Source organism: Fundulus heteroclitus, chromosome 20 (assembly GCF_011125445.2).
Source record: "Fundulus heteroclitus isolate FHET01 chromosome 20, MU-UCD_Fhet_4.1, whole genome shotgun sequence".
Classification (NCBI taxonomy): Eukaryota; Metazoa; Chordata; class Actinopteri; order Cyprinodontiformes; family Fundulidae; genus Fundulus; species Fundulus heteroclitus.
Genome location: NC_046380.1, coordinates 26,960,848 through 26,970,762, shown reverse-complemented (window position 1 = coordinate 26,970,762; position 9,915 = coordinate 26,960,848). Strand labels below are relative to the sequence as shown.

General features: G+C 43.7%; 1 protein-coding gene across 1 annotated transcript; it reads left to right on the top strand.

Moving 5' to 3' along the window:
• On the top strand, positions 1-9,915 carry nab2 (NGFI-A binding protein 2 (EGR1 binding protein 2)). The gene is made up of 8 exons (XM_012881070.3): positions 1-373; positions 574-639; positions 816-1,775; positions 1,890-2,023; positions 3,193-3,244; positions 3,342-3,450; positions 3,543-3,728; positions 8,735-9,915. Exons 3-8 carry the CDS (start codon positions 864-866, stop codon positions 8,839-8,841), a joined length of 1,500 nt encoding a protein of 499 aa, XP_012736524.2. The 5' UTR covers positions 1-373; positions 574-639; positions 816-863; the 3' UTR covers positions 8,842-9,915.

Sequence of the window (9,915 nt, the reverse complement as noted above, 5' to 3'; positions counted from 1 at the left end):
TTCTCCACGACGTCTCTTTGTTTAGGGGGGTCTTTTGACACGGTAGGACTCCGGGAATCCCCCCCGAAGCCTCCTGCACGAAGGACTGGTCTGGAAGACGCATGAGGGTTAATTTGAAGCCCCCACTATACCACCACCCACACCTCCAATTTGAAAGCCGCCTCTCTACCGGGAGAGGAAGGCTCTTTTTCGGTCAGATGGCGTGCTGCAGTCCGCCCCCGTCATTCTCCAGCCCACACAGACAGCAAAAAAGGCAGCCAGCAACCAATACGCTGCGCCGGAGGAGGATTTCTGCCAGTGATATCAGCCGAGGAGCGACGCGCAAAGGGGATTTACTACGGCAAATCTGCGCCGTGGAGGCTCTCGGCGAGAGGTAAGAGTAACGAATAGGATAATAAGCGCGATGTGACGCCGGGCAGGGTGTCCTCCTCTAGCATTTTTAGACAGGAGCCAGAGATCCAAGTAATTCCCCTGTGAATGCGCGCTGCTCCTGCCTGAAAAAAAAAGAGAAAAGAAAAAGAAAAACCGGCTCATATTGTGTTTCTTTTGTCATTTTCGATCCGGGGGTTCCAGGAGGTGACGTTGGAGAGACTATTTCCCAGTTTACGCGGAACAGATCCTCACAAGGGACCCGAAAAGGTAAGGAGAACCCCAGCATTGAGAGATTTTAATATATAGAGGCGTCTTAACTTAGAGAGCAAGACCTCAAGAACTTCTTGAAAGGCAAGAGAAACGCTTTTGAACTCATGTTTGGACCTCGTGCCAGACTCCTTTTCCACGGTGGTTAACGTGTGCAGGACTTCTCCTGTCTGCAGGTCCATGCCATTCGCATCCCTCTCTTGAACTCTCCAGTGCCGTGTGCCATGTCTCTGCCACGCACCCTTGGGGAGTTGCAACTGTATCGGGTGCTGCAGAGGGCCAACCTGCTGGCCTACTATGAAACATTCATCCAGCAAGGCGGCGACGACGTGCAGCAGCTCTGCGAGGCGGCCGAGGAGGAGTTCCTGGAAATCATGGCCCTGGTTGGCATGGCCACCAAGCCGCTGCATGTGCGTAGGCTGCAGAAGGCTCTCCGAGACTGGGCGGCGAACCCTGCCCTTTTCAGCCAGCCTGTGGCTAACGTCCCTCTTGGGGGGATCCCGCTGTTCAAAGTGGAAGGGACTGGCTCCAGTGGGTCAGCGGGTGGACCCAGAAAGGCTCTGAGCAATGGCCAGCCCGGTTCCCCCTGCGACAGAGAGGATCGGGCATGTCTCACCCCCATGTACAGCGGGAGTCCGAGAAGTCCCTGCTCCCAAGCCTCTCCGCAGCCGCTGGACACACACTACAGGGAGAAGCTCTCCCCCATGGACCCACACTGGCTCAGCCCGGACCCCGATGGGAACGGCGCCCTCGCCTCTGCATCTGGAGCGGAGGAGGAGCCGCACAGCCCGCCCCTGCTGTCGACAGGTCCTCCGGGTCCCTCCACATCTCCGGTCCCCTCCGCGTCCTTCGCCCCAGCACCCCTGTCGGCTTGGCCGGGAGGGCAGCTGGACGAGGAGACGGCCAGGGCCGTGGTGGAGAGCGTGGAGAGACTCTACAGGACCCTGCCCCGGTCGGACCCCGCCGAGGTAAAGACTCTGCTGAGGATGAATAAGAAGATCGCCAAGAACGTGGGTCACATCTTCAGAATGGGCTCCCAGGACGCGAGCAAGGAGGAGGAGATCCGCAAATACAGCCTCATTTACGGTCGCTTTGACTCCAAGAGGAGAGAAGGCAAGCAGCTGACACATCATGAGGTAAAGTCACAAAAAAAACCTAGAGCTAAACAAGCAGGCGGCTGTCATCCCGCATGAACGCCAGGTTCAAAGCATCCCTCAGACTTTTTCATTCACGGTTTTTTACCTCCCCAGTTGATCATCAATGAAGCTGCTGCACAGTTCTGCATGAGAGACAACGCTCTCCTGCTCAGGCGGGTGGAGCTCTTTTCTCTGGCTCGCCAGGTGGCCAGGAAATGTGCCTACACGTCCACACTGAAACACGCAAGGTAAGGCCGATGTCTGTGGAGCGACATCTCATAAATCAATCACCTCACTCATAGATCAATGCCTAACATGCAGAGAGTGGACATCCATTGACACATTTTTCATTGCTTTTTAAAGTTGGGTGGTCCTTGTCTGCATTCAACTCCAAAAATGAAAACAAGACCTTTTTTTTTACACTGTAGGCCCCTGATGTTAAAAGTCAGGCTTGGTTTGCACGTTTCATCAACCCCAAACACCTTTAAACCACACCGTGACCTCAGCAGACTCTTTGTGTGTTTTCACAAATCACTTTTCCAGGACTTTGCCGCTGTTTAAGACGGAGGGCAGTGCAGTATTTTCTAAGCCTATACCTGAAAATCCAGATTGTGCTTCTCGAGAGCAAGTCTGACTGGATGAAGATACTGAAATAAGTTAATGCAGTGATTTTATAGATTTTAAAGCAGCCCATATGGTCATATGGGCTCTCTGCTAACTAATTCAGATTGCATAAATAATCAGCTCCAAACCCTACAGTCTTAGTTAATTAGACCTTTTGAATTGAGAAAGCTTCCTGGAGAGGAAGCGAAACAACTACACAAAACAAGTCCAGTTGCTTTGTTTTTTTACTTTTTTTGGAATCTTAGTTAAATAAGCCTAAGGGAAAGAAAATTTCATCTTCAGGAAGGAAACAAAATGTAAAACTCCTAATAATCCAAATATATCTGATCATATAGTCTTTCAAAGCTTTCTCATGACTGCAACAGTTTTAAAGAAACACAACAGTAAAACACTTTCATCTTTTTATGAATAAAGTGAGACTGAACCTTTTTCTTTTCAAAGGGTGAAACCTTTAAATTTTCCTAATTTGACAATTCATTTATCCTCCCAGTTAACATTTTAACCTCCAGAAATGTAAAGTGGAACATCTTCCTACCTTTGTTTGTATCTAAACATCATAATGATCAATTAAACATTTAAAATGTTATTTTTCTCGTGCATACTTATGGTGCGTAGTTTGAAGGTGAAATTAAACTCAAACTGATAGTGTAATAAACACTTTACTCTGTTTATGTAGTTTCCTAAATTGTCAATTTAAGGTTCAAGTTGCGGGGAGTTTATTTACTTCAAATGATTCAAAATACAGTTCCCCACAAAAACGATGCAACCTCAGCTTTCTTTGTTTGTGCTGCAGATCCAATGCAGATGAGAACAGCGGATTGTCTCTGAAGAGGGCGAGACACGAGGTGACTCTTTATTGCTGTTTCCACCGGTTATCAGAGCTCATCTGGTCTCATGGTTTGAAGTGGTTCATCATGAGTGCGCCTGTATGATGTGTTTAAGGTCATCGTGTCTGAGTCATCGCTCCTTGGAGTGGAGGAATCTGAAGGAGCGACTCAGAGAGCGGATGAAGACAGCTTGTCTACAGAGAGCCTTGACTGTGCATCGCATGGTAACGCTTTGGCTTTGATATTATATCAGAAATATATACTCACTATAATATCCTTAGCGAGAAACTGAACTCAGCCCTGTTTGCTCTGTCAGACTCCAGCTCCCAGTGCAACCAGTCTCTGTCCCCCCGTCCCCACACCGACGGCTCAAACCCTGCCAGCTGGAGCCGCCATCTCATCCAGCAGACTCTAATGGACGAAGGCCTGCGATTGGCTCGTATGGTGTCACACGATCGGGCGGGGAAGCTCTGCCTGGGGCCGGAGGGAACCCACTCAGCAGGTGACTTTTCAGAGACTTTTTTTTTCCTCCATGCAAGGTAAAAGAAGAATTGGGGGGTTATTGCATAGCCGGTAACTACCACAGTCATCTTTGAGATTCTTCTAAACTTACGCATGGCATAAATAAATGTGATTTTTAATTAAAAAAAAAAGACAAAACTGGTGCTTTAATTGAAAGGTGGATAGATTCTTTAAGGGATGGGTAAGGATTTTTCAAGCAAGGTTTTGTTGAAAGGTCATTAGCATTATCTGACTTCCAGTGCATAACTCTTTAAGCTTCTTCATTCAGCATAAATACCAGTGTTATTTGGTCCGGGGGTGGGGGGGGGGGGTAGTTAGGGAGTAGCCAAGAATAAAAGCCATCTATTACTGCTTTAAAATAACTTTCTAAACTAGTATCACAGCGCTTTATGCTGTTGATGCTATTTTATGAACCCATAAATCGTCATCACCTTCTCATTTGTTGTGTATTTACACGGAAGCCACTGATTATTAGGTATGAAGGGGGTTTCAACAATTATCTTCCTGACAACAAAACATGGTAAATGTTTCGGGTCTAGCTTCCTAATAGAAAAGTAAGGCGGGAATACTATTGCATGTAAAATGTTGCAGCAATGACCCAATAATAACATTACTTAGTCTCGTACGACGACGCACTATTTTAACGGATGCAAATTCACAAACCTCAGGATGTTGGATGATGAAACTGAAAACAAGAGTGGAGACTTGTCCTACGTCTGATTAATAAATATCACCCGAGAAAACAGAGAGGGGAAAATGTCTTCTCAGAGGGTCAGTTGTGGAAAAAATATACAAGATGATGGCATCATGGCACAAAGTAGTGCGCTTCATAGTGACGCAGCAGAAGACTGTGAACTCCCCGCCCTTTATCTCAATACACATGAACTATTCGAACCAGGAGCACATCAAAGCCACACTGGTGCATTAAATCCACTTTTTTCCTCTTGTTTGAATAATGAATAACATGATGTTCCCTTAGTGGTTTGTCGTCTCTCTACTCAGGTGGGATCTTTTTCAGTTTTAAGTCTGGAATACACAAAAAACATGCAATGAAGTCAGAGTTTCACCTCAGAAGCTCTGAGGTCCTCCTGTATACCGCAGTTGATTATGCAGTACAGTAGCTGTGGATCTAAAACTCAGTGAAAGCTGCAGATATAAACTATTCATTATTATGTGGGTTTGTAGTGCATTAGACCATAGGCACTCACCATGCCTCTATATGTGAACAAGTACCTTTAGTGTTTAAATGCATCAAATTGACATTTTACGTTATAATGTTCACAGTAGTTGGAACCAAAAACAATTAGCAAAGTCTTTCCGACAATGCAACGTGTGTCCTCATTCACAGATCCAAGCTCTGACTCGCGAAACAAAATTAATGCACTGTTAAACTGCCGTTTTCCTGCAAATTACGACCATAATTTTCTAATATCACTCTGCCTGGAAATGCTTTACATATTCACATTTCAGTACGAGTTTCGCACAAAATATAATTGTTGGTGCACCACCTCATACCCTCCGTTTCCTGTATAAATAGTCAAAGGTTCTGTAAATATGAGCATGACAACGGTTTTAAAATTGCATGACTTTTTTTTTTTAATTGGGGCTTTTTCTGCGATGGGAGAAGCTGAGAAGATAACGACTTCTCAACAACACCTCAGTTCAAAAATCTTGAATTATCCTTTCAAAACGGGGTAAAGTGATGCTGGGAGCTGAACTGAATGACTCCAGTAAAGATGACCGTCTCATAGCTCCGCAGTTGAACCCCAGTGAGTCAGATCGTCTCTGAGGTGACGCCTCCCACCGCTCACAGTTGAACTCCGTCAGGCTGTAAACTAGAAAGGAGGGAAGTTAGAAAGGGGAAACAGAAGGCGGTGGAGAGGAGGAGTGTGAGAAGGAGTTCAGTGGAGGGAGGGAGACAGAAAAAGAAAAAAAAAAAACGAGACAGGGGGAAAGAGTATTACACTGTTTTTGCACTTCTTTAATATCTTGTCAGCGTTGTGATCATCACAGGCAAAAAAGTAAGTGGTTTGGGCAGACTTTGCCGTTCTGGGCAGTGATCGTTAGTTGAAAAGATTAAGGGAAGGAGAAGAAAGCCAGCAAAGACATGAGGAGGCGGGGAGAGAGGGGAGGGGGGGGGAGAGGAAGTACTCTGTGGGCGACAGAGTCGGACCCCCCCTCCCTGCTTCAGTGACTGACGTCAGAGTGTGTTAGGCGCGTGGGCTGCAGGGCGGGATGGATGGGGCGTGGGGGCGATGGAGTGGGAGGTAATTGGAGGGGCGTTGCATTGACTCACCAAGCGACAGCGTACAAAAATAAAACCTGTGGGCAGGGAAATGGCACAGTGTTTTTTATTTTTTTTATTTTGTTTTTTTTTTATACATCCTCTCCCTATACCAGAAGGACTGCGGAAATAACAAAACATGACATATGTTTAATCTCTGGCATCAGTCTGCCTCACTCTGTCATGCTTCTGCTTGCTTATCTCTCGCTCATTCAAGTTTCCCTCGTGTGGCGCATCCGTTAATCTCAACTTTCTCCCACTTCCTCTTAACGTCACAAGTTCAGTTGTAACCCGTTTTCCACTGTCGCAGATTGTCACAAAGAATACACCCATAAATACGATCCTTGTGGGTTTTTTTTTTTTTTCCAGTGGTTTTGTTCTCCTGTGGCAAAATTTGCTATAAATTGCATTGTTATAAGTTTAACAATCATAAAATATTTTAAAAAGAAGGGAAAGGAAAATTAAAAGTTGGATCATTTTGTATTCAGAGAAAACCCCAATATTTAGTGCTACCAGGTCGTTGTGTCAGCAAAGAGAAAAATAAACCTTACCAGTCAAAAGTTTGGACTAAACTTCTCATTCAGCGGTTTGTCTTTATTTTTATTACTACTTCTGGGATCTCCTTCAAGACACTTGGAAAAAACATTTCAGGTGACTAACCTCATGAAGCGCGTCGAGAGAAGGCCAAAGGGGACCAACGCAGTAATCAAAGGTATTTAGGAAAAAGATAAAATATACAAGATGTTTTGAGTTATTTCTCAATTTTCTGTTTGACACATAATTCTATATACTTTTGAGTCATAGTTTAGCTGTCCTTACGATGTCTCTGCAATTGAAAAAAATCCCTAAAAATAAGGAAACACCACTGAATGACATAGGTGAGTCCAAACGTCTGACTGGTAGCGTAAGCTAGTTATTTTTTCGGTATTGGAGACGTGTTTAAGATGAAGCTAAGAAAAAGGAAAACCAAATCTACGACATGTCTGCAGTTCACTTAACTGCAGCTGCGAGAGAGCAAGAAATTCAGCTGTAAACAGGAAGGCTGCATGCAATGCAGCAAAGTAAGCGTGTTTTATCTTTAATAGCCTCCAGTCTCTGTCATAACATGTAAGAAATGTTGGAAGCCTTTTTTTCTATTTTAGAGTGGGATCTATGTTCTTAAATACATATGGAGACTATTGGTTAATGCTAACAGTGCTAACCACTCATTTTAATTCTAAAGATATCTTTACCAGACCACCCATACTGCTTCTGGTAATAAATCAGTTGCCTGTTGTTGCATATTCTACACCTACTGAAAAATAACAACAATAACCTTGCTGCCATCTAGAGGTCAGGGGTTGAACAGGGTATTGTTGTGGACTATTTGAAATATGTCGGATAGACCAGAACTGACAGAACAAAATGTCAGGTCGTAATTTATTTTTAAAGCCCTGTTTAGCAATAGCAATAGCAATAGCAATAAAACAATCTAAATGCGTGTGACTGGAAAATGTTTTTGTGTGTTTCCTTGAGCACTTACGCCTAATGTTGTTAATTTCCATTAGACCTAAATCTATTGTTTGTGCTGTATTCAAAGTAACAATCTGTACGTAATTTAGCGTCTGCTTAAAAGCACAAATTATTTCAGTTTTTAAAGCATTATAACTAAATTCAGGACACAACTTTTTAATAAATGCGTCATTGTTTTAAACTTTAAGTATAGAATGTTTTGTAAATAATCGCGTTCTCACGTAGCAGTTTGACTGAGCATGTAATCAGAAATAACACAGCCCTTCAATGGTTCACACTGGGCCAGCTCGAAACTATGAAACCCTTCAACTTGTTTCACACTGTATGGTGGATGACTGTGCGGCTTAGTGCCTGAACTGAATCGTGTCATAAAGCGATATCAGTGCTGCAAGAAATGAAGAGCAAGTCATAGGTGGCAATGCTCTTATTATCAGAGTCGCTCTAAAACGAGGGAGAGGAGGTCGAGGAAGCAGGGTAAACATTTGTGGCAGCAGTCAAACTGCACCATTCAAAAAGAATCCTGACTCCGTTTCATTTTTGTTGAAGGTCATCTAAAGTCTCAGAGAGCAAAGCTGATGCTGAACCAGAGACCAGCGATTCAAACTCATGACCAGAGATTTTCTTATGATTCTTACAGGCACATACAGTATCTTCTTATATCATAGTTTTTAAAGAGAAAATGGCTGTACAGAAGCCAGCTGACTATTTTTTTTTTTTTGCTGTTTACTAGAAAATCTTAAAACTAATATAAATGCACGGTAAAATGTGTTGTTCTAATGACATTTTTAATCTGAAGACATTACATCTGCTCCGCAGACAATTACACAATAAAGACATCACACCTTTTTGTCAGACTGGGGACATTTTGCTATGTACACGCTTGCATTGGTCTTACAAACCATGACGACTTCACTTCATGTGGGAGCGTTTCCTGGTGAATTCCCCCAAACTGGCAGTCTCTTAAACACCAGTTGCACGTGCGTTTAAATGCTGTTTATGCTCTGCTTTGCTGCCCCCACTGTGTTAAAATTCAGTAATTTCCATGCTGCAGCCACAGCATGTCAGGGTTTAAGGTGTTGCCGATAGCCTTTAACAAAACGCTGTTCTGTGGCGGTCAGCTATACTCGTCGTTTCCTGCTTGAGTTAGCTTTTGCTTTTGGTCTCACGTTCAAACCCGTGTCTCTCCACAGACCGTGACATCAAGGTGGAGCGGCCGATCACGATAACCGTGTGCAGGAGCAGTAGCCCTTGTGTTGCCAAAGAGCCAACCATCACCTCCAACCACAGAGGAAAGTGAAACCTGCCGTCCATCCAGGAGAGCGGCGCTCAGAGAGGGGACTCAAAGTCGAGCTGTAAATCTGAGACTTTGCAATCATCTGACTAAACAGGCCTGTCATGACTTGTAAACACAATCAGCTGTAAAATGACGATCCCAAAAGAGGTTCTGTTTTTATATATATATCAGTTGGATGGAAGGGAACCCGTCTTTGTTTTAGTGTCCTGCAGAGCTTAGCTGTATTCTGTCAGGGAAAGTGTTTTATGTTACTGCGAGTGCCGCTGCGTGCAGGAGGATCCACCTGCCACAGATGAAACACGTTTGCGCAGCAGGGGGCACTGCGACTTTGGAAGAAGTTCCTCCACACTGAGCAACACTGCAGAGGAAATGGGTGTTTAGCAGAGACCTTTCTTTTTGCAAGTTACAACATAATGCTCTGGAGCTCCTCACCTCAGGAAACCACTGGATGCTTTGTTTAGGACAGAGGTCAGCATCGTGCAAGTCAAACTAACTCTCTAATAGTACTTTGCAAGAATGCTCATATTCCAGAACATTTTAGCTTTTTTTTTTTGCATTATAATGGCAAGCTCCAATTGCTTTTATTTTTTCTGTTTTTTTTATATATCCACAAAAAGATAGCACAGGTCCATGTTATCTTGTAAATAGGGCCTTTTAATGGTGCCCCACACAAAGCTGACAACAAAAAGAGGGCGAACCTTTTCCCCAGAAGCGCCCCCAGACTGGTTTATTTTTTTTATTTAAAGGCTAGTTAAATCTGTCTTTTTCAATCAGGTTTTAATTAATTTGTTTAATGGGTCTATTGTCAAAAACTTTATTTTCATCTTGAGAACTAAAAAATAAAGTTTTACTTCCTTAGCTACTTATTTAGAAGGAAAGTATTACATGATGTTTTTACAAATGAAATCCTAAAACACTCTGCTGCGCAGTTGGTGGCACTGAATTTTTTTTTTTTATGGTACCCGAGTAATGGAAGTTCATGCATACTTGTAATTCATTTCTATTTGTAAGGAACTTTAAAAGTCTTCTATGTTTTTCCTTTCGCTTCACAATCACGCGCCACGTTATCACATAAAA